General features: G+C 41.7%; 1 protein-coding gene across 10 annotated transcripts in view; it reads left to right on the top strand.

The window, feature by feature from the left end:
* tdrd9 (tudor domain containing 9) overlaps positions 1 to 24,839 on the top strand; it is a 173,002-nt gene that overhangs the window by 112,945 nt on the left and 35,218 nt on the right. For 9 of the 10 annotated variants that reach the window (XM_070879282.1, XM_070879278.1, XM_070879277.1 and 6 more), the window contains 7 exons: positions 1,912 to 1,965; positions 10,379 to 10,495; positions 10,946 to 11,053; positions 15,741 to 15,841; positions 18,908 to 19,081; positions 20,400 to 20,517; positions 21,409 to 21,618. In XM_070879282.1, coding sequence (XP_070735383.1) covers positions 1,912 to 1,965; positions 10,379 to 10,495; positions 10,946 to 11,053; positions 15,741 to 15,841; positions 18,908 to 19,081; positions 20,400 to 20,517; positions 21,409 to 21,618 — 882 coding nt within the window. The remainder of the gene's footprint in view (positions 1 to 1,911; positions 1,966 to 10,378; positions 10,496 to 10,945; positions 11,054 to 15,740; positions 15,842 to 18,907; positions 19,082 to 20,399; positions 20,518 to 21,408; positions 21,619 to 24,839) is intronic. The other variant, XM_070879279.1, reaches the window with a different exon arrangement.

Here is a 24,839-nt window from a genome sequence, read left to right as displayed (position 1 = left end):
CTGCCATTCTGAAAAGTACCCATTTACTCCTACTCTTTGCTTCCTGTCTGACAACCAGTTCTCAAACCACGTCAGCACACTGCCCCCAATCCCATGTGCTTTAACACTTTGCACATTAATCTCTTGCATGGGACCTTGTCGAAAGCCTTCTGAAAGTCCAAATACACCACATCAATTGGTTCTCCCTTGTCCACTCTACGAGAAACATTCTCAAAAAATTCCAGAAGATTTGTCAAGCATGATTTCCCTTTCACAAATCCATGCTGACTTGGACCTATCATATTACCTATTTCCAAATGCGCTGCTATGACATCCTTAATAATTGATTCCATCATTTTACCCACTATCGATGTCAGGCTGACCGGTCTATAATTCCCTGTTTTCTCTCGCTCCTTTTTTAAAAAGTGAGGTTACATTGGCTACTCTCCACTCCATAGGAACTGATCCAGAGTCTATGGAATGTTGGAAAATGACTTGTCAATGCATCTGCTATTTCCAAGTACTCTGGGATGCAGACCATCAGGCCCTGGGGATTTATCGGCCTTCAATCCCATCAATTTCCCCGACTAATAAGGATTTCCCTCAGTTCCTCCTTACTAGACCTTCTGACCCCTTTTATTTCCTTAGTGAATACTGAACCAAAGTACTTGTTCAATTGGTCTGCCATAGAAGCTCAACACCGACGAGGCTAGAGCATTCTGTTTTATCGGTGCATCTGCTACGAGACAAATATCGATCACTCCACCACCAGTATACGTTGACTGCAGTATGTGCTATCTACAGGATGCACTGCAGCAGCACACCAAGCTTTCATCCTCTACCCACAGCCCTGCGATCTTTCCCACAGACGGATGAGCAGAAAGATCATGGCATTACAGTCACCTCCAAGTTTCCCTCCAAGTCACAAACCATCCTGATTTGGACATCCTTCATCCATGTTCAACCAAAATTCTGGAATTTCCTATTTGACATTACGATGGGAGCACCATCAGTGCATGGACAACGGAGGTTGAAAAGGCCTACCATCAGAATTTTCATTCCTGCAAGCAATCCAAATCAGAGGAGATTTCTTTGTAGTCTACTAGTCATCTATCCACTCGCAATTGAAGGTGCATGGATGGGGAAGGGAGTCATGGAAAGCCAAATGGAGATTGGAGGAGTACAGAATTTTAACAAAACAGTAGCCTAAAAATAAGTATGTGTAAAACACAACTTGGAGTTGCACGGACTTAATTGCTCTTGTTCTGTTCTAATGTACATTGATGGCAACTGGTCAATTTCTGTTATATTTTAATATGTTTGTAAAATTTAAGCAGAGATATTGTTTTAAAGTGTACTTAATTCATTAATATTGACACTGCAGTGAATTTGTTTGTGATATTCAATACCACTTAGTCTTGTGGAAGTGGTTTAAAGGTAGACCAGGACATGCTGTTTTCATTGCTACATTGTGCACTTTGATTTGTGAGGAGAAAAAGAGCTATACAGTCAATGGCTATTGAAGGTAGGTTGATGGTCTTCTCCTTCAATCATATAGTTTGTCCCCAGCTTAATTAATAATGGTATACCCACATATCCATAATTGTAAGACTGTCTGATTTTCTTGGGCTGCATTTGTTATGTGGAGTCTGTGAAATCAGGATGACCCCATGAAATTTAGCAACATCTCTTAAAAGTAATTGTAGAACATTATAAAATTCCTTGAATTTCATAGGATCCGTCCAACTTTGCAGCTCCATACAACAGATGCAATTTATAAAAAAAGTGTATAGCCCTATTAACCTGACTTTAACTTTTGACATTTTTGATTCTTATTCATAATCCAATGTTTTGATGTTTTACGACTCACTATTAAATTATGACTTTATAAACTCATATGAACATATTCTAACTGTTGTTGATATGACGCAGGCTGAGTTAGAATGGGGAAAATCAAATTACATCCAGATAAAAAGAATAAAAGAGGTGAGTTTATTGTTATGGACTATTAAATTACAATAAACAGAGTTAATATGTAGTGGTTTACTAATTATTTGGTAGCTCTAATCTTCCATTCAGAGAGCCAGACTTGTTTCCAATATCAAAGGGCCATTCATACCTCTCCTCCTCAGTTGCCAATTTCCTTAACTCACTGAAAGGGTATTGGAGTGCTTTACAACAACAATATGCTCCTTTTCGGGAAGAAAATAGTAGCAGAACTAGCACTGAAGTTAATGTTGTGTCACCTTGTCTGTGGGCCATTTCTTTCTGCAATTCTGGTATTGCGGCGATGGGTGGAAGGAATGGATATCTAATTATGGGAATTAGAAAAAAGAAAAGGGATTTGTCTTGTCTTTCTGTGTAGTTGTCTGAATTGAGGAGAAGCAGGGGAAGGGTTGTGTGGCCCCAGTAAGGGGAGGAGAGGTGTTCTAACAAGAATGGAAGTGGTGTGACCCACAGGTGGAGTATCTTCACCCAGGTAGGCAAAGCACCTGGGCAGCAGAACACTCTTAATGCTGCAAAAGTCTTCTAGGGATCTCATCTGTCCTGGGAAAATTGCTTTATGGATAACTAACATCCTTACATTCAATTTCCTGATACAATGGTAACGTTTGTAGTATTAATAAAATAATACACACTCATCATTTAATTAAGAATTGATTGGAGAGTAACTATGTTCATAAGTGCAGTTTAAAACAAATCTTCCAACTTTTTCTCTCGTCTTGGATGGAGTACTTTGGGCCTATACACATTGAAGTTCAGAAGAATGAGAGGTAATCTTATGGAAACATATAAGATAATGAGGGGGCTCGACAAGGTGGATGCAGAGAGGATATTTCCACTCATGGGGAAACGAAAACGAGGGGACATAATCTCAGAATAAGGGGCTGCCCATTTAAAACTGAAATGAGGAATTTCTTCTGAGGGTTGTAAATCTATGGAATTCTCAGTCCCAGAGAGCTGTGGAGGCTGGGTCATTGAATATATTTTAAGGCGGAGATAGACAGATTTTTGAGCGAGAAGGGAATAAAGGGTTATGGGGAGCGGACAGGGAAGTGCAGCTGAGTCCATGATCAGATCAGCCGTGATCTTATTAAATGGCGGAGCAGGCTCAAGGGGCCAAATGGCCTACCCCTGCTCCTATTTCTTATGTTCTTATCTGTTGAAGGCAATGTATGTGGTAGTTTCATTTGCAATCCTTTGATGCCTTGTCAAGTGGCCAGTCTTCATAAATGAGCTTGGATAGCATCCCCCTATTCAAACATGGTGAGGGGCTCAATTTATCATCATCGTAAGTGGTCCCTCGAACGAGGATGACTTGCTTCCACATGGGTTCACAGATGTTTCAATGAAGGACCCGATATTCCAGTTCTGAGCTCCAATTGACGGGGTAGAAGATGCCTGTGCATGGATTTTTTTAACGTGTGGTGACCGTTACACATCAGCCACCACACATGCTTGACAGAGCGAGGCCTTTATCCAGTCGCAAGGATCAACCAGGACGACTGGAGACCTGCTCTGCTGCATGGACCTAGTGCGCACACACATCACAGTGTGGGCTGGGCCCTCGGTTCTTCTGGGCCCCGTGCCCTCATTTGCCACACCTCCGCCATGATCTCTCGCTGCTCCTTCGCCACAGACATTTGCCGCAATCTCTCACCACTGCTCCATCACGATCTCTTGATGCACCTCCACCACAAACATTCACTGCACTTCATATTCCTTATATACTGACCAATTGTCCACCCGCCAATCACAGCAGCAAACCCCGCACCCACTCACAGAGCCAGAGATTAATGGCCAAATTTAATTGCCTTTATTAACCAAGGCATAGAATACACGAGCAGGGAAGATATGCTTGAACTGTATAAAACACTGGTTAGGCCACAGCTGGAGTACTGCGTGCAGTTCTGGTCACTGCATTACAAAAGGACATAAGAACATAAGAAATAGGAACAGGAGTAGGCCATACGGCTCCTCGATCTTGCTCCGCCATTCAATAAGATCATGGCTGATCTGATCATGGACTCTGCTCCACTTCCCTGCCCACTCCCTATAACCCCTTATCCCCTTATCGTTTAAGAAACAGTCTATTTCTGTCTTAAATTTATTCAATGTCCCAGCTTCCACAGCTCTCTGATGTGATTGCACTGGAGAGGGTATAGAGGAGATTTACGAGGATATTGCCGGGAGTAGTGAATCTTAGCTATGAGGACAGATTGAAAAGGTTGGGTTTGTTTTCCTTGCAACAGAAGAGGCAGAGGGGAGAATTCATTGAGGTGTATAAAATTGAGGGCCTAGATACAGTGGATAGAAAGGGCCATTTCCCTTAGCAGAGTGGTCAACAACTAGGGGAATAAATTTAAAGTAATTGGTCGAAGGTTTAGAGGGGATTTGAGGGGAAATTTCTTCACGCAGGAGGTTGTGGGGGTCTGGAACTCACTGCCTGAAAGGGTGATGGAGGCAGAAACCCTCACCACATTTAAAAAGTACTTGGATATGCACTTAAAGTGCCGTAACCTACAGGGTTATGGACCGAGAGCTGGAAAGTGGGATTAGGCTGGCTAGCCTCTTGTTGGTCGCCACGGACATGATGGGCCGAAATGGCCTCCTTCCGTGCTGTAAACTTCTATGATTTTATGATTTCTAGTCCAGTAACATAACCACTGTACTACCGTCCACTGCTGAAGAGCCAGTCAGCACAATTACAGTCAAGCTAGATCTCATGCTCAGCCAATACCTGGATGATAAGAACCTCATTTACTAGTTTTTAGACCACACATTATTCATTTGATAATGCAATCCAAACTAAGTGGCACAGGGTGCTTACAAACACATTTTACACATTCCAGGTGAAGATCAAACAAGTATTTAGTGCAGTAAAGGAATATAATAATTGTAGTTGCTGCCAAAAAAAGTTTCTACTGTAAGTGAGGAGATTGTTGAGTATTGAGTTTGGCACTGATGTGTAAACCAGTGATGGAAATGAAAAAGAAATAAGTAAGCAAGGCAAGCTCGCATAAGCCTGCAGGGAATAAGGCGAAGAAAACGAAACAAAATCCTTTTTTTAAAAAAAACTTTGAGACAGAAATGGGCATCGCTGTCAAAGTGAAATTAGCAATAAAAAATTCTTCCAGTATTGTAATGAGGGTTGTCAAAGAATTGAGATCCTTTATGGATGCTAACAAGGTTTAAAGGGAGCATGAACTAAAACCAGTAACAGTACTAAATGATTACTTCCTAGTACTATTCACTAGAGAAGACTCTAGTAGGCAGTTCCACAAAACCTCTGCATGGACCTGCTAGATAGGTGGAAAGTGCTCAAAACCTCCAGGGATGGTGTGAAATCTACAATGTTCTGAATGTTCATAACAGAAGAATGATCTCGGGGTTTTAGTAGATAACAACAACAACTTATATGCATATAGCGCCTTTAATGCAGGCAGGCTACTAAAACCATCAGCACAATGTTTCCAAACTCTTATTTAAAAAATGCAAGTAACATAAAATGTAGCAAGGGGCATACCATATAAATATGGAGAGGCTGTTTTGAAACAGAATTTGCCCTTGATGAAACCATATCTGAAGTACTGAGTACAATTTTCGTCTTCCTATTACAAAAAGGATGTTCAATTATTTGAAGGGGTGCAGAGAATGGCTACATGGCTGATCTCAGAACATAAGCGAACGATATACGAGGAAATATTGACTACCCTAGGTCTTTCTCTCGAAAAGAGAAGACTGAGGGGGAATGTGATAGACGTGTTTAAGATAATGAAAGGTTTATTAGACAAATTAGATCCAAATTATCTTTTCTGCCATGTACAAAATTTAAGCACGAGGTCACATTTTACAAACTAAGAACAACAAAATAAAATAGGGAATACTGAGAGTGGCAAGTATATGGAACAGATTAGCGGCACGGGTGGTGGAACAAGAAACCATAATGGATTTCAAGAAGGAACTAAGACAGGTTCTTATTAACAATAGGATTCAGAGCTATTAGATATGCACGAAGGGAATTCTATGGATAGGTGGTCTCGATGGAACAGGGGCCTTCTGCTTGAAACTGTTACTAAGTTGTTATAATGAGTGAGAAAGTCAACAAATACAGAGAGATTCTACTGGATGGAAAGGCGAAAGTAGTAAAGGGTACCTATTTTCAAGAAAGGTGATGAGACAAATTCATTAGCTTTACACTGGTAGCTGATAAAATAATGGAATCGACCATTAGGAACAAAGTTACTGGAGGATCTATAGGAAAATAACTTAGTTAATGGCAGTGAAACCATAGATCCTGCCTCACTACTCTCCTTGACTTTTTTGAGGAAGTGACATCCCAGAAAGTCTTTGATAAAATTCTACGTGAAAGGCTGCTACATAAACTTAAAGCAGCAGGTATCCTACGTAAAACACAAAGATGGATAAGGAACCAGCTTAGAGAGAAGGGGCATTGGGTACCAGATAGGGAGTGATGACAGACTAGGAAGATGCTGAGTAGGGTTCATCAGGGATCAGTGCTGGGGCCCCTAATTTTTCTGATCTAGATAAATTATATGGATTCAGCATTGCACAATAGATTGGTCAAGTAACTAAAAGGTCTTGCACATTGGAAGAAGAAATGGAGGATGTATTTAATATTAGTATCGAACGAGCTAGTGGAGAAGCTGAAAGGGATCATGGAGTGATGGGGAACTTAAAATTAACCATGCTAAGAGTGGCAATTAATAACCAGAATGCTGGCCTATAAAATTAAATCGGTACATTTGTAATTTGGGTGCTCCAGTGAGGCTGTAACTTGGGACTGAACACAGAATTCATCACTGAGGCACAAGCAAAACATGGAGGCATGGAAACTGCATTAAAGGTCACAAGACTGCTCCCTCGTATCAGAAGACTGGGTTATAAAGAATGATTAGAAATACTTGGACTCCATAGTCACCTCCTTTCAAGACTGAATATGAAACATAGAAAGATAGAAACATAGAAAATAGGTGCAGGAGCAGGCCATTCAGCCCTTCTAGCCTGCACCGCCATTCAATGAGTTCATGGCTGAACATGAAACTTCAGTACCCCCTTCCTGCTTTCTCGCCATAACCCTTGATCCCCCGAGTAGTAAGGACTTCATCTAACTCCCTTTTGAATATATTTAGTGAATTGGCCTCAACTACTTTCTGTGGTAGAGAATTCCACAGGTTCACCACTCTCTGGGTGAAGAAGTTTCTCCTCATCTCGGTCCTAAATGGCTTACCCTTTATCCTCAGACTGTGACCCCTGGTTCTGGACTTCCCCAACATTGGGAACATTCTTCCTGCATCTAACCTGTCTAAACCCGTCAGAATTTTAAACGTTGCCATGAGGTCCCCTCTCATTCTTCTGAACTCCAGTGAATACAAGCCCAGTTGATCCAGTCTTTCTTGATAGGTCAGTCCCACCATCCCGGGAATCAGTCTGGTGAATCTTCGCTGCACTCCCTCAATAGCAAGAATGTCCTTCCTCAAGTTAGGAGACCAAAACTGTACATAATACTCCAGGTGTGGCCTCACCAATGCCCTGTACAACTGCAGCAACACCTCCCTGCCCCTGTACTCAAATCCCCTCGCTATGAAGGCCAACATTCCATTTGCTTTCTTAACCGCCTGCTGTACCTGCATGCCAACCTTCAATGACTGATGTATCATGACACCCAGGTCTCGTTGCACTTTCCCTTTTCCTAATCTGTCACCATTCAGATAATAGTCTGTGTCTCCGTTTTTACCACCAAAGTGGATAACCTCACATTTATCCACATTATACTTCATCTGCCATGCATTTGCCCACTCACCTAACCTATCCAAGTCACTCTGCAGCCTAATAGCATCCTCCTCGCAGCTCACACTGCCACCCAACTTAGTGTCATCCGCAAATTTGGAGATACTGCATTTAATCCCCTCGTCTAAATCATTAATGTACAATGTAAACAGCTGGGGCCCCAGCACAGAACCTTGCAGCACCCCACTAGTCACTGCCTGCCATTCTGAAAAGTACCCGTTTACTCCTATTCTTTGCTTCCTGTCTGACAACCAGTTCTCAATCCACGTCAGCACACTACCCCCAATCCCATGTGCTTTAACTTTGCACATTAATCTCTTGTGTGGGACCTTGTCGAAAGCCTTCTGAAAGTCCAAATATACCACATCAACTGGTTCTCCTTTGTCCACTTTACTGGAAACATCCTCAAAAAATTCCAGAAGATTTGTCAAGCATGATTTCCCTTTCACAAATCCATGCTGACTTGGACCTATCATGTCACCATTTTCCAAATGCGCTGCTATGACATCCTTAATAATTGATTCCATCATTTTACCCACTACTGAGGTCAGGCTGACCGGTCTATAATTCCCTGTTTTCTCTCTCCCTTTTTTAAAAAGTGGGGTTACATTGGCTACCCTCCACTCGATAGGAACTGATCCAGAGTCAATGGAATGTTGGAAAATGACTGTCAATGCATCCGCTATTTCCAAGGCCACCTCCTTAAGTACTCTGGGATGCAGTCCATCAGGCCCTGGGGATTTATCGGCCTTCAATCCCATCAATTTCCCCAACACAATTTCACGACTAATAAAGATTTCCCTCAGTTCCCCCTCCTTATTAGACCCTCTGACCCCTTTTATATCGGAAGGTTGTTTGTATCCTCCTTAGTGAATACCGAACCAAAGTACTTGTTCAATTTGTCTGCCATTTCTTTGTTCCCCGTTATGACTTCCCCTGATTCTGACTGCAGGGGACCTACGTTTGTCTTTACTAACCTTTTTCTCTTTAAATACCTATAGAAACTTTTGCAATCCGCCTTAATGTTCCCTGCAAGCTTCTTCTCGTACTCCATTTTCCCTGCCCTAATCAAACCCTTTGTCCTCCTCTGCTGAGTTCTAAATTTCTCCCAGTCCCTGGGTTCGATGCTATTTCTGGCCAATTTGTATGCCACTTCCTTGGCTTTAATACTATCCCTGATTTCCCTAGATAGCCACGGTTGAGCCAACTTCCCTTTTTTATTTTTACGCCAGACAGGAATGTACAATTGTTGTAATTCATCCATGCGGTCTCTAAATGTCTGCCATTGCCCATCCACAGTCAACCCCCTAAGTATCATTCGCCAATCTATCCTAGCCAATTCACGCCTCATACCTTCAAAGTTACCCTTCTTTAAGTTCTGGACCATGGTCTCTGAATTAACTGTTTCATTCTCCATCCTAATGCAGAATTCCACCATATTATGGTCACTCTTCCCCAAGGGGCCTCGCACAATGAGATTGCTAATTAATCCTCTCTCATTACACAACACCCAGTCTACAATGGCCTCCCCCCTAGTTGGTTCCTCGACATATTGGTCTAGAAAACCATCCCTTATGCACGCCAGGAAATCCTCCTCCACCGTATTGCTTCCAGTTTGGCTAGCCCAATCTATGTGCATATTAAAGTCACCCATTATAACTGCTACACCTTTATTGCATGCACCCCGAATTTCCTGTTTGATACCCTCCCCAACATCACTACTACTGTTTGGAGGTCTGTACACAACTCCCACTAACGTTTTTTGCCCTTTGGTGTTCTGCAGCTCTACCCATATAGATTCCACATCATCCAAGCTATTGTCTTTCCTAACTATTGCATTAATCTCCTCTTTAACCAGCAATGCTACCCAACCTCCTTTTCCTTTTATTCTATCCTTCCTGAATGTTGAATACCCCTGGATGTTGAGTTCCCAGCCCTGATCATCCTGGAGCCACGTCTCCGTAATCCCAATCACATCATATTTGTTAACATCTATTTGCACAGTTAATTCATCCACCTTATTGCGGATACTCCTTGCATTAAGACACAAAGCCTTCAGGCTTGTTTTTTTAACACCCTTTGTCCTTTTAGAATTTTGCTGTACAGTGGCCCTTTTTGTTCTTTGCCTTGGGTTTCTCTGCCCTCCACTTTTCCTCATCTCCTTTCTGTCTTTTGCTTTTGCCTCCTTTTTGTTTCCCTCTGTCTCCCTGCATTGGTTCCCATCCCCCTGCCATATTAGTTTAAATCCTCCCCAACAGCACTAGTAAACACTCCCCCTAGGACATTGATTCCGGTCCTGCCCAGGTGCAGACCGTCCGGTTTGTACTGGTCCCACCTCCCCCAGAACCGGTCCCAATATGGACCTAATAAGAGATATAAAACAGTGATTAATACTGGAAATGCTCTTTCAGATAAGGAAATAGAGGCAAAAACCTGTGGCAGTTAGATAGTTTGGGAAAGATGGGGTGCGGGGAAGAGAGAGGTCATGAGTTTCAATAGAAGAATTAACTACATGAGCTAAATGCCCCCCATATCTTTGTAACATGAATTCATCTAAGTGTTTTTGACTTTTTCATGTGCATTTTAGGTAGCACAGTTGTACGAGGAGCTGAAAGAACGCGTACAATATTTTAATATGTATATTGATCACCCCCATGGGTGTACAAATGAAGAGTATGTGCACAAGCAGAGGTTCATTCTGCAGGTACTGCTTATTTTGAGAATGTTTATGTACAAAATAGTTTTCAGTCGTCTACCTTACCTACCAATTAATAAATCTTAATCCCAGTTTCTATCACTAACTGTACAGCCTGATCTGCTGTGTGTACCTATGATCCAACTTAGGTGGCCCTGGCTCCTCCCTGCTTCTTTGCATTACTGGCCTTGTAAGGAGCGGACAGCAATTCTGCTCCTTACAAGACCCAGTGGGAACTTCCTGCATAGGCCGGATCCTGGCATATCTGGAGTGGAGAAGGGTCTCGAAATTTCAACTCCCTTTGTGTTTTAATGCACTGACGTGGCCTTTTGTGTCTCTGTTTTTGTACACTCAACATTTCTATTTCTATCTGCCCAAGTACATTTGACATGTTTAAAGAACTATAGGGTGAGCTGCAGCTTGTGCTGTGTTTATATTGTAATGTAACTCTTTCCACAGGTTGTGCTGGCTGGAGCCTTTTATCCCAATTATTTCACATTTGGTCCAGCCTCTGAAGAAGTTGCTGTGAAAGACCTGGCTCGGAAAGATTCCAAAACTACAGTAGTGGTATGCAGCTGTTGCTTTGGGATAATTTGCTTGTAATTCCACTTAAATCGATTTTTTTTATAACTTCACTGACATATTTTCTAGAGAATGCTGAGAAAAAGTTTTATTCGCAAGCTTTTAAATATAAATGCCTCTATGTGGAGGATACGCTTCAGTAATTATCCATTCAGTTTTTTTTTTAAAAAGAGTTTTGATTTCAGTGGTGACTAACTCCATATTGATTCAAGAAATATCCTGATTTGAAATAAAAATAGATCATCAACCTGATGTGTTAACTCTGTTTCTCTCTCCACAGATGCTGCCTGACCTACTGAGTATGTCCAGCATTTTCTGTTTTTATTTCAGATTTCCAGCATCCGTTTCGCTTTTGGAATATCCTGAATTGCTTGGACTGAACTCTAATCACTCATGTCTTATTTTTCTTAGTAGCATGGAAATACTTTTTTTTAAAAATCTGTTCCACATTTTGCAATGGAATGCAAAAACCTTTACTCAGTGTCAATATTTCACTCTGAATTGTGAAACTAATTTGGAAAGGATTAAAAATAATTGCTTCAACTAGAACCCTGTAATGAAATTTAGCATTTTCAGCAGCTTCACACTCCACTGTAAACATTGGATTTCATCCTAATTATGTTGTGTATTTTTGTTTCAAAAATGATTTGCGACAGTGGTGAGAAGGCACTTGACTATTGTCATGAATTTTGTAGTTTATGGATCAGTAATTCTAATAAGCTTTTATCTTTGTACTAATGAATTTGAACAGTTATTTATCTGTCTCCTGTCATAATTATATACATATATTGCGTGTAGGGGATATCAGAACTGGTATACTTCACAATTGCACAGTCCTGTGATGATCATGATGAAAATGGGATAAAAGGACCAGAATTAACGACATTTATTTTCTCTCTTGTAGGAATTGAAATTTATTGTATTGTAAGAGAAAAGACCAAAGGGATTATTTTGGTGAAAGGGTGAAAACAAGCGCTAAATGGGTGTTGTGCTAATAAGACACACCTGTTTTGAAAGACTGGTTTTAGCATGCAATTTTGGTCCTAATTGCTGATAACCATGATTTGAAATTGCCTAGAAGTGCTAAACTGACATCTGCAGGTTTAGCACTTAAATGCTCCTTAAAACATACCTCTTTGGTCACCTGTGCTAATTTCTACTTGTGCAGCTTGGTGTCAAATTTTTAATCTCATAATACTCTTGTGAAGCGCCTTGGGATGTTTCACTACGTTAAAGGTGCTACATAAATAGAATTTGTTGTTGATTGGACGCAATTTTTGAGGAGCAGTATATGTGGGCTCCACTCAACCATTTCCACTGAAAATGTGGAGTGTGCTGGCAGGTTTCCGGATGGCTCAGACCGAGTGAGAGGGCACACAGCCCTGATGGTGGAAATCCAGAGGAGGGGTGATGTCTGGTACCCGCAGGGTGAGGAGGAGTTCACCTCTCCCCTCCTGTACGCTTCTCCTGCAGCAGCTGATGCTGCTCTGCCTGGCCTCATGACCTCCTCCCATTTCTCTTACCGACCAAGGGGGACTCCTAGCAAGATCCCCATGACTAAGCACTTCCTTTCTCCTGGTGACTCCTATAAAGTTTCCAATAAGTACGTTCTTTTTAGGTGAAGTCTCTTTTATCACTACTGTGGCCAATACTAGCTCTGAGCTTTTCAATTCTGCTCTTCTTACGCAGAGATTAGACTATTCTATCTACTCTCTCCCACTGTGTTGAATTCAAAATGCATTTCATCATCTCTCATAGAATTTTACAGCACAGTAGGAGACCATTGGGCCCATTGCATATCTTGGCTTTCAGAGAGCTATCCACTTAGTCCCTTTCCCCGTACTTTAAAAAAAAAAGTATATACATTTTTATATATTTTTCGCACATTCATCCACTTCTTTATTTTCATAACTATTATGCATTCTTCTTCCACTACACCTCGTCTAACTCATTAGGTTGGAATTTACGGTCGGAGGCATACCTCCGGAGTACGCCTCCAATCCGATTTATTTTAAAAAAAATCCAAACCTACCTGCTGGTTCCTGGGCTTCAGAGACTCCGAAAATGTATTAGCATGGATAGAGAATTGGCTGCCGAACAGAAAGCAGAGAGTCGGGATAAATGGGTCCTTTTCGGGTTGGAAATCGGTGTGCCACAAGGATTGGTGCTGGGACCACAACTGTTTACAATATACATAGATGACCTGGAAGAGGGGACAGAGTGTAGTGTAACAAAATTTGCAGATGACACAAAGATTTGTGGGAAAGCGGGTTGTGTAGAGGACACAGAGAGGCTGCAAAGAGATTTGGATAGGTTAAGCGAATGGGCTAAGGTTTGGCAGATGGAATACAATGTCGGAAAGTGTGAGATCATCCACCTTGGAGAAAAAAAACAGTAAAAGGAATATTATTTGAATGGGGAGAAATTACAACATGCTGAGGTGCAGGGGGTCCTTGTGCATGAAACTCTTTTGAGTTTATCTGTGAAAACATAAAAAACATTAAACGGTGCCACCCGACCTGGGTGACACTCCAGACATTTACAAGGCCCATTTTTTTTTTCCCCTTTTTTGTGTTTTTTTTTGTGTTTTTTCTTTTTTTTTTGTTTTTTTTTTTGGGCACTAAAATCACAATTTTTCCCCAGTGCCCCCTATAAAAGGGAAGGGGACACTAAAAGCACCGGCAATTAAAACAAATTAACTTTAAAACGTAAAATCAAATTAAAATTTGGTTGCCGGGCGTGATGATGCACTCCAGTCCCTCCGGTGCCCACCTCTCGCGGAAGGCCGCGAGCGTACCGGTGGATCCTTGTGCATGAATCCCAAAAAGTTAGTTTGCAGGTGCAGCAGGTAATCAGGAAGGTGAATGGAATGTTGGCCTTCATTGCGAGAGGGATGGAGTACAAAAGCAGGGAGGTCCTGCTGCAACTGTACAGGGTATTGGTGAGGCCGCACCTGGAGTACTGCGTGCAGTTTTGGTCACTTTACTTAAGGAAGGAGGGGTACAGAGACGATTCACTAGGCTGATTCCGGAGATGAGGGGGTTACCTTATGATGATAAATTGAGTAGACTGGCTCTTTACTCGTTGGAGTTCAGAAGGATGAGGGGTGATCTTATAGAAACATTTAAAATAATGAAAGGGATAGACAAGATAGAGGCAGAGAGGTTGTTTCCACTGGTCGGGGAGACTAGAACTAGGGGGCACAGCCTCAAAATACGGGGGAGCCAATTTAAAACCGAGTTGAGAAGGAATTTCTTCTCCCAGAGGGTTGTGAATCTGTGGAATTCTCTGCCCAAGGAAGTAGTTGAGGCTAGCTCATTGAATGTATTCAAGTCACAGATATAGATTTTTAACCAATAAGGGAATTGAGGGTTACGGGAAGCAGGCGGGTAAGTGGAGCTGAGTCCATGGCCAGATCAGCCATGATCTTGTTGAATGGCGGAGCAGGCTCGAGGGGCTAGATGGCCTACTCCTGTTCCTAATTGTTATGTTCTTATGGGTCCTGGGCCTGCAGGTGTACGCCTGCGTAAAGGCCCAGGGATGCAGGCAGTTCGGAAGCGTCCCTGGAATCATGTGGGCCAGGTCCTCCTAACAGAATAAAAGATTTCTCATGCTTATGGGCATTCCATTTATCAACAGAATCCCCACAAGCATATGAGGAATCGCCAAATAATTAAGTAATGTACACACCTGGAATAAAAATAAATGTTCCCATTTTCAAATTTAATTAAAAGTCCCTTTAACATTTACAATAAAAATTACATTTTTTGAAAAATAATTTTAAGCTTTTTAAATCGGGCCAAAATTTACAGGAATTAATTAAAAAAAATTTAATTTTTAATTTTAAGGCTTTTTATTAACCCTTATGCTAGTGAAACAGACCCTATGCCTGCTTTTACCAGGCGTAAGGATTTTGTGGCATTTGCTGGGCAGTATTTGGGCAAATAGCCCAACTCTGCGCCAGCGTGATTTTTGGGTCAGTTCGTATGATCGGTCAAGGTGAACCACTTGACAGATCGCAAGTTCTGGGTTTATGCACATGCGCAGCGCAGGCGGAAACCCGGAATTTGCGGGGCCTTTTGTGCTGTCGTTACGCCATCATTGGCTCTGTACAATCTGTGCCATTCTTTCCTCGGATGTCAAAACTGCAGAACTCTTTACTTCTGTCTTTTTCCTTTCTCTCATAATCTTCAGGCTTTTAAAATCCAAGTTTGACCACACTTGTAACTTCCTGATTCACCTTGCCCCATCCTATGGGAATTGGCATTTACTCCTTTTCTTTGTAAAAGGAACATTGTGCTGTTAAGAAATGGAACCTCTCTGGCACAGCTGGTTAATTGAGATTAGATGTGTTTCCTAGTCTGCTGAGTTAGTTGATTTCAGCCAGGACTACGATAGGTTGCTGCAATCAACCTCATTGCTCTTGGGTTAGGGAGTGGTAAATTACCTGGGTTGCCTGTTCCTTATCTCTATCTCACAATCTCTCCTAGAAATGAGTAAAATGTACCAAAACTTTCCAAATTCCATTTACTATAAAGAGAAATAAGTGTGTGTTTAAAGTGTTTGCCTCAACTAAGAATTAAACCTCCTGTTGCATTCTAAAATGAGCACCATAGCCACCATGCTATCCATTCTGTTTGTTAAACCAAATTCTGATGTCCTTATGTTATAGGTGAGGAATGTCCCACCTTATGGATTTCTGTACTACAAACAGCTGCAGTCCCTGTTCAGGCAGTGTGGTCAAGTCAAAGCTATTTCATTTGACGGATCAAGGTAAGTTGCCTTAGGTCTGCTGATAACTTCATTAATGTGTTTAATATGAGCTTCATCTCAGCAATTTGAGTAGTTTCTAAGTTTCATTTCAATTATGTCAATGCATAGATTGTTTTCTCGCTTAACCAAAATCTTAGGAAGAATTTGTAAATAAACTTGTACCAAGAAAACTGTAAAATCAAATTACAGAAAGGGGTCCAGATGAAGGATAAACATACAAGGGACAGTGCGATGCAAGATAAAATTTACAATTTCACTTTTAATCTCAGCAAGAAAATGTCAGTGTTTGTTAAATATATAACTGCAATATTATTATAGAATTTGTTATTTGCCATATCTTAGTTTATATGGTACTGGAGGAGATCCTCACTCGTTAAAATAACCTGCCACTACGTTATCACCAGATGAAATCAGCAGCAAAGGTTTTTATCTCCATTTACCTCATACTGAATTGATGGAAAAAATTGAGCTGTTTATTGAGATCTGTTATTTGTATTGCTGTATTCTGAATGGACTCTTAATGGGATAGATATTCAGACTGTTATGTCTCAAATTCAATGTACCTGGCCATTTTGATCAAATATTATCTGATCCTTTAAGCAGAATGGTCCTGTCGATATCAAGAAATTCTGGTATTGATATTGAGAACTTGGCACCAGGGATGCTCTGGCACTGAGCTATTCCAGGAACATGCCAGCATCGATTGGTGTCCAGCTGAGACAAAATGCACTGTATCCCTTTGAGAATGAAACACTAATCAGCAGTGTGGAGTTGTCTTAGCACAGGAGTTCAATAAAAAAAATCTTTGGACACCTCCCGAAGCGTGTCGCTGAGGCCTCCGTGGTACTGGGTGCCTTTCAACCTTCACACCTATGGAATTACCACAAATAGAACGTGAAACTAAATGGAAATGCCTATTTAAGGAGGGGACTAAGATCCTCAAAATGAGGGAAAATAGCTCCAAAGAAAACACATTTTCTGAGGAGGTATTTCTTTTGACATCTTGGTATCTTCAAAATGTGCTCAATCAAATTTGCAACACTTTGGGATCCACAAGACCAGAAGAGAATGTAACGTTAATTTCTTTTGCTCTAGGATTCAAAATACTAAAGCTTATCAGGCAGCTGAAAAAAGTTTTCATGTCATATGTACAGTTCCCTCGGATCATAATGCATACCAAGAGATCAAAAGGGATAGGCATTAATTCTGGTAGCCTTCAAATGCCTTTAATATAGTTCTCTGAACTGCTTTCCTTACTGAAGAATGTTAGTTCTCCTTTGTCAAGGCAAGGATGACTTTACATTCAGAGCCCTTGCAGCATTAACCTGATTTGTATTTTGGATAGCACATATTAAAAACCAGGGGCTCACAAAAGTTGCTGCACATTATCCTTAGCAAGAGATGTTTGTTTACAAGTGAGAAATGCTTGTTTCATGATGTCAGGGCCATTGAGAAGGCTATAGTACTCAGGAAATCAGAGCTATGTTATTTGAAAAGCCTGGAAAATTTGAATGAAATACCAATTTAGACAGACTGCCCTTGATATCAAGGCAGCATTTGACCGAATGTGACATCAAAGAGCCCTAGTAAAATTAAAGTCAGTGGGAATTGGGCAAAACTCACTACTGGCTGGAGTCATAGCTAGCACAAAGGAAGATGGTTGTGGTTGTTGGATACCAATCATCTCAGCCCCAAGACATCGCTGCAAGAATTCCTCAGGGCAATGGTCCAGGCCCAACCATTTTCAACTGCTTCATTAACAACCTTCCTTCCATCATGAGGTCAGAAGTGGGGATGTTCGCTGATTGCACAGTTTTCAGTTCCATTCGCAACTCCTCAGATAATTAAGCAGTCTGTGTCCATATGCAGCAAGGCCTGGGCGATGCTTGGGCTGATAAATGGCAAGTAGCATTCACATCACACAAATGCCAGGCAATGACTGTCTCCAAAAAGTGAGAGTCTAACCACCACCCCATGACATTCAGTGGCATTACCATCGCCAAATCCCCCACCATCAACATCCCGGGGGGTCACCACTGACCAGAAACTGGACCAGTCACATAAATACTGTGGCAATAAGAGCAGGTCAGAGGTTGGGTATTCTGCGGCGAGTGTCTCACCTCCTGACTTCCCAAAACCTTTCCACCATCTACAAGGCATAAGTCAAGAGTGTGATGGAATACTCTCCACTTAGCTGGATGAGTGCAGCTCCAACAACACTCGAAGCTCAACATCATCCAGGACAAAGCAGTTTGCTTGATTGACACCCCATTCATCACCTGAAACATCCACTCCCCCCACCACTGCTGCACTGTGCCTGCAATATGTAGCATCTACAAGATGCACTGCAGCAACTCACCAAAGCTTCTTCGGCAGCATCTCCCAAACCCACGCCCTCTACCACCTAGAAGAACAAGGGCAGCAAGCACATGGGAATAACATCACCTGCAAATTCACCTCCAAGTTACAAACCATCCTGACTTGGAAATATATCACCGTTCCTTCATTGTCGTTGGACCAAAATCGTGGAACTCCTTCCTTAACAACACAGTTGGGAGTATCTTCACCACAAGGACTGCAGCGGTTCGTGAAGGTGGCTCATCACCACCTTCTCAAGGGAAGTTAGGGATGGGCAGTAAATGCTGGCTTTGCCAGCGACAACCACATCCCAGGAACTAATTTAAAAGAGATTACATGAAAGTGTGTTTAGATGCAGAGCAACAAGATGGCCCATGGTTTCAAAATTTAAGGAAGTGCATTGGAAATAGTCAAAATGCAGCATATTGGTATAACTGTAGCTGACTTGGAATGTGACACATATAGTGAGAATATATGTAATGTGACAAGAAATAACTTGCTATAGGCAAATACATTTTTTACTCGAACTGCTGGCTAAGGACAGACTATTTGAACTATGTTTGGAGATTGATCTCAAAACTAGATGAACAGTGCAGACTTTTCAAACAAAGGCTAGAGAAATTAAATATTTTTTTGAAAATGATCATTTGTCAATTTATAAATCCCTATTTTGGCATTTAACAAAATATTTTTCTTTATCAAAAATAGGGGCTTTGTTGAATTTGTGCAAAATCCAATAAAAAGAACAGGTATCCACCCTGCAGTGTTAATGGCACTGAAGATGGCCCAGCAACATATTCCCTTACAATTAAATGTTCATCCCGTGGAGGAGATTGAAGCTTTGATTCAAGGACAACCTAGTAGAAGCTTACGAAGCCCAAGGTAATATCTTATTTAGGTGGTATGATAATGAGTTGCGTACATTTCTGTCACAAGCTTTGCAAATAAAACTATTGGAGAATATGTACTGTACGTGGTAAAATGGAATTGGCAGCATTTGTGGGAAATTCTGACATCTTGCTTGAATAGAGGATGAACCTGTACACAGGTGCTCCTCTGTTATGTTATTGCAACATTTAGCCTCTTGTAAGTCTGTGTCATGATCAGGACATGCAACTGTGTGTGAATTTGCAGAGTACTGGACCACCTGTAGCATTATCTTGGCAGAGAACTCATTGTGTTCAAATGTCTTGACTGGGAATCGTGGTAGTTGGGACCACTGAGGGCAGGGCAGACATTTTATTTGGAGCAGAGGTCGCCATAACTAGTGAGTGGAAGACACTTTCTTTTTTGAAAAGGCAGAAGCACCATCAGGTAAGTAGTAACAGGAGAAGCCATAAACCAGATCACTGAGAATGATAAGATTTTTTTACAACTTTAGAGCTGCAAATGTCTGCTGTAAGGCATGAGAGGGCTATGCACAGCAGTCAGGATACTTGGGGGAGAAACAGCAATGGGACAAATCAGCAGCCAAGTGGAAGAGGCCTGGAACTCCGTGGCACGTTTGGAAAATTCCCATTTTTAATGTTTATATGGACAGTTTACATTAGAAATATTGACAAAAGTATTACTCAAAAACCATGACGACAGGAAACAAGATTTGTGGACAGCATTACCATTTGGAAGATTGTTAATCGTGTTCTACAAAAACAAAGTGGTCGTCGACTCAGAACACATGGGGTTCTGCCTGAAAATTTTCTTGAATGGGTGAATCTTCTGAAGTTGCCTTACATAGTGTGTGTGTATATGTATATTTATTCTTTATTGGGATATGGGCATTGCTTGCAAAGCTGGCATTTATTGCCCATACCTAGTTGCTTTTGAGAAGGTGGTGGGCCTCCTTGAATCACTGGTATTAGGTTTTGATGCAACTGAATGGCTTACTAGGCCACTTCAGGAGGCAGTAAAGAGTGAACCAAGTTGTTCTGGGACTGTAGTTAAACTTGGGCCAGACCGGTAAATACAGCAGGTTTCCTTCTCTGAAGCCATTACCGAATCAGTTGGGTTTTAGTCCAAATTGGAAGAACAATGACTTAGTATTGGAAATTAAGTGACCATGTTAACTAGTTTTGGCACCATTTTTATCGTTTGTTTTTGGAATGTGTGCACCAATAGCATTGCTGTATATATTGTACATATCGAGTTGCCCTGAAGACATTAAGAGCCCATCACAATGTAACTGGTTACCTCATCGATGCAGGTTGTGCGTGGACTATCAAAATTGGACTGTTCAGCTGATGCCTGAAGAAAAGTCAAGAGGTCCTTTGGAATTGCCTTGTGATCCTGTTCCACATTTTTTCACCATGAATGTCACTGAGGTAATGCAAAAATCTGAACATAAAAGGAATGGTTGAGGCAGAGATCATTGCTTCTCTCAAGGGAAAATTAATCATATTGAATCATAGAAATTTACAGATGTGAAGGAGGCCATTCGACCCATTGTGTCTGTGCCGACCGACAAAGAGCTATCCAGCCTAATCCCATTTTCCAGCTCTTAGTCCGTTGCCTTGTAGGTTACAGCGTTTCAGGTCCAAGTACTTTTTAAAGGCTATGTGGGTTTCTGCCTCTACCATCCTTTCAGGCAGAGTTCCAGACCCTTACCACCCTCTGCATGAAAAAACTTCTCCTCAAATCCCCTTTAAACCACCTCCACTTTGTTCAAATCTATGCCGTCTGGTTATTGACCCCTCTGTCAAGGGAAATAGATCCTGCCTATCCACTCTATCTAGGCCCCTCCTAATTTTATACATCTCCATTAGGCCTCCTCTATTCCAAAGGTTAAATATTTGAAGCAGATAAAGATAGAAGGCTATGGGGAGAATATGAGGCAGTAAGATTAATTTTGGATTGCTCTAGCAAAGAACTAACAGACATGATGGGCTGGCTGGCCTTCTGTGCTGTAAATGATTATGGTTCTAGCTTGCAACAGTATGGCATGATTTTACTATACAGTTCCAGCATGAAATGTGTACTGATCTTTTTTTGCAATAAAGCAGACTCCTTGATGACATTGCTTAGAAAAATTACAATTCACCAGCGTTTTGCCAACTAGTAGAAAGTTAAAACTCTGTCGCAATTTGCAAGTGTTAGGCTTGAATATAATGTCTTGTAATTGTAATTGCAAATACAATGTTTGACTTGATGTCAGTTGTCTGTTAATACTGTTTGTTAAGATATTAATGAATGATTCAAATATTTTTTACATTCAGGTTGTTGAAGTCGGACACTTTTGGGGTTACAGAACAGATGGGGAAAGCTTGCATACTCTAAGCAAACTGATGACTCAAATTAATGAGCTGAAATTGACACCACTCACTGTGGAACCATGTCCTGATTTTTGCCTTGCACCATTCACAGATTGTAGTGAAACCCATTATTACAGAGCTAAAGTTTTGCAAGTCTCTGGTGATTCTGCTGAGGTGAGAATTTAACTTTTGAAATCATCGTATCTTTCTCTCTTTCCCCATGAAATATTAATTTAATAGCATCAGTGGATATTAGCTTGGCTTGGGTGGTAGCACTCTCATGTCCAAGTCAGAAGGCTGTGGGTTCAGTCCCACTTTGAACTTGATACATAATCTATGCTGATACGGCTGAGCAATGTTGAGGAAGCACTGCATAACTGAAGGTGTCATTGATTGATTGACGATCACAAGTTAACAATACTCGATTGATCCCTTGGTGAGAGGGTTGTCCTATGAGAGATTGAGTAGATTGGGCCTATACTCTGGGGTTTAGAAGAATGAGCAGGGATCTCATTGAAACATGTAAGTTTCTGAGGGGAATTGACCAGGTAGATGCTAAGAGGTTGTTTCCCCTGGCTGCAGAGTCTAGAACTAGGGGTCATAGTCTCAGGATAAAGAGTTGGCCATTTAAGACTGAGATGTGGCGGAATTTCTTCACTCTGGGTTGTGAATCTTTGGAATTCTCTACCCCAAATGGCTGTGGATGCTGAGTCATTCAATATATTCAAGGCTGAGATTGATAGATTTTTGGACTCGTGGAGAATCAAGGGATTTGGGGATTGGGCAGGAAAGTGGAGTTGGGGTCGAAGATCAGCTATGATATTGCATGGCGAAGCAGGCTCGAAGTGACATATGGCCTACTCCTGCTCCTAATTCCTACGTGCTTATGTAAACATCTTGATTACTTTCCCAATGGAAAGGTGACCTCAATTGGAGGAGCCCCGCCCATTCTGTCTGGCAGGCTTTCCAAGCATCCAGTGTGTCATGGATGGTTCAATGTGTCAACCATAATATTCTAACTGCAGCCTAACTGGTTATTCATACAATGACCAAAGCGTGAGCGGCAGGAGAGAGTGCAGAAAAAGCGTAGCAGAGCCTGTGCATGGAGAGCAGCGTGCTGGAGCTGGAGCCGGGGGGTCTGGGGTACAGTGTCAGTATTCTATGGACAAATATGCAAGCTGCTCCAAGATCAATGCGCTACCTACACTGCGATCTCGGGGAGAGAGGGCCTGAGGGAGGGGATCAGTAGGAATATACGTGTGTGCTTGGCCCATGCAGCAGAGCCTGGTCTCCAATCGTCTTGGTTCCCCTTGCCATTGGACCAAGACCTTGCTTTGTCAAGTCCGTGTGGTAGCTGGTGTGCATCGGCCACCCCACGTTAAAAGAATTCACGCACTGGCATCTTCCACCGTTTAAAATGAAGTTCAGGACCTGGCCCGCATTGGTCTCATCAGTCACCTTAGAACTCATTTTAGTGTGGAAGCAAGTCATCTTCAACTTCGGGGGGCTGCCTAATAGAAGAATACATGTCACCTTTACGAATGTATATTTGGTAACTTCATGTATCATTTTTTTTGTGGTATGCCTGATGCTTTAAAATAATTGAGTGACATTTGTTGATTTTTTGCATAAAACGCAGGTCATTGCTGTAGTCCAAGCTTTCTTAGGCAATTTATATATTTTATTTTGGTTTGTTCTTTTTCATTTCCTCCCTATTTCTGGACTGATGACATTGCAGAATGGTTTCAGGCATTGGCAGTGAGAAAGTCACTGAATTCAGTGAATGTATCTAAAGGTGACAGCATACTCACAACTCTGAAAATAAATGAAATTGCTAGTGGCTTATGGAAGTCATTCTTGATTCCAAAGTGATGAATACTCATCCCACTTTCTTTCCCTTACCCGATTATTCTTCTTTTTGTCTTTTATTTTGCTGCAAGGCAGCCTCCTTCATATGGGGCAACAGGAGAGTTTGAGAAGTAGGCATTTCCATAGCTGCTTTGCGCTCTGATTTCCTGCTCGAGGTGTGCTTGTAGTGGAGCAAAGTCACATTTCATTATTTTGTTCTTAGCAGTGTCCAGGGTTCAGGGGCATGCTCATGTCTGCTACCTGCACGAAGCATTCGCAACAAAATAGATGAATTCGTAGCACAGCTAGAAATAAATGGGTTTGATTTCAAAGCCATTACAGAGAAATGGTTGCAGAGTGACCAAGGTTGGGAACTAAATATTCCAGGATATTTAACTTTTAGAAGCGACAGGCAGAATGGAAAGGAGGGGGAATAGCTTTGGTAATAAAGGAGGCGATAAAGACAGTAGATTGAAAGAATCTTGGTCGGAAAAAACAAATATAGAAACCGTTTGGGTGAAGCTAAGAAACCACAAGGGGCAAAAGACACTAGTTTTGGGCAGCGTAAAAATCAAGAAATTAGAGATGCATGTAACCGGGGTAATACAGTAATCATGGGGACTTTAACTTTCATATAGACTGGGCAAACCAAATTTGCAGTAATAAGAAGAACATAAGAACATAAATAGGAACAGGAGTAGGCCATACGGCCCCTTGAGCCTGCTCCGCCATTCAATAAGATCATGGCTGATCTGATCATGGACTCTGCTCCACTTCCCTCCCCGCTTCCCATAACCCCTTATCCCCTTATCGTTTAAGAAACTGTATTTCTGTCTTAAATTTATTCAATGTCCCAGCTTCCACAGATTTACAACCCTCAGAAGAAATTTCTCTTCATCTGTTTTAAATGGGCAGCCCCTTATTCTAAGATTATGCCCTCTAGTTCTAGTCTCCCCCATCAGTGGAAACATCCTCTCTACATCCACCTTGTCAAGCCCCCTCATAATCTTATACGTTTCTATGATCACCTCTCATTCTTCTAAATTCCAATGAGTAGAGGCCCAACCTACTCAACCTTTCCTCTTAAGTCAACCCCCTCATCTCTGGAATCAATCTAGTGAATCTTCTCTGAACTGCCTCCAAAGCAAGTATATCCTTTCGTAAATATGGAAACCAAAACTGCATGCAGTATTCCAGGTGTGGCCTCACCAATACCCTGTATAGCTGTAGCAAGACTTCCCTGCTCTTATATTCCATCCCCTTTACAATAAAGGCCAAGGGCTAGACTTTCCACTTCACATCGCCCATCTAAGGCCCATCTATGGCCCAAAATGGACCTCTATCGCCCATTTTGAGCAAAAAGTGGAAACTAGGCCCAAAATATCGCCGGAAAAATAGGCCCCCAAGTTTCCACTTTGATCGCTGAGATGATCGCCCACACAAGGCCCATCCCAAGTTTCAGCACAGCATGCACTTCGCTGGGCCAATGCAAGGCCCAAAAGAGTGCTCAAAATTAGTTGCTTTTTCAGGGCCTTAGAGAGGGAAAT

This window comes from Pristiophorus japonicus, chromosome 4 (genome assembly GCF_044704955.1).
Source record: "Pristiophorus japonicus isolate sPriJap1 chromosome 4, sPriJap1.hap1, whole genome shotgun sequence".
Taxonomy (NCBI): domain Eukaryota; kingdom Metazoa; phylum Chordata; class Chondrichthyes; family Pristiophoridae; genus Pristiophorus; species Pristiophorus japonicus.
Note: the sequence above shows the minus strand (reverse complement) of the source record. Positions and strands in the feature narration are given on the sequence as shown.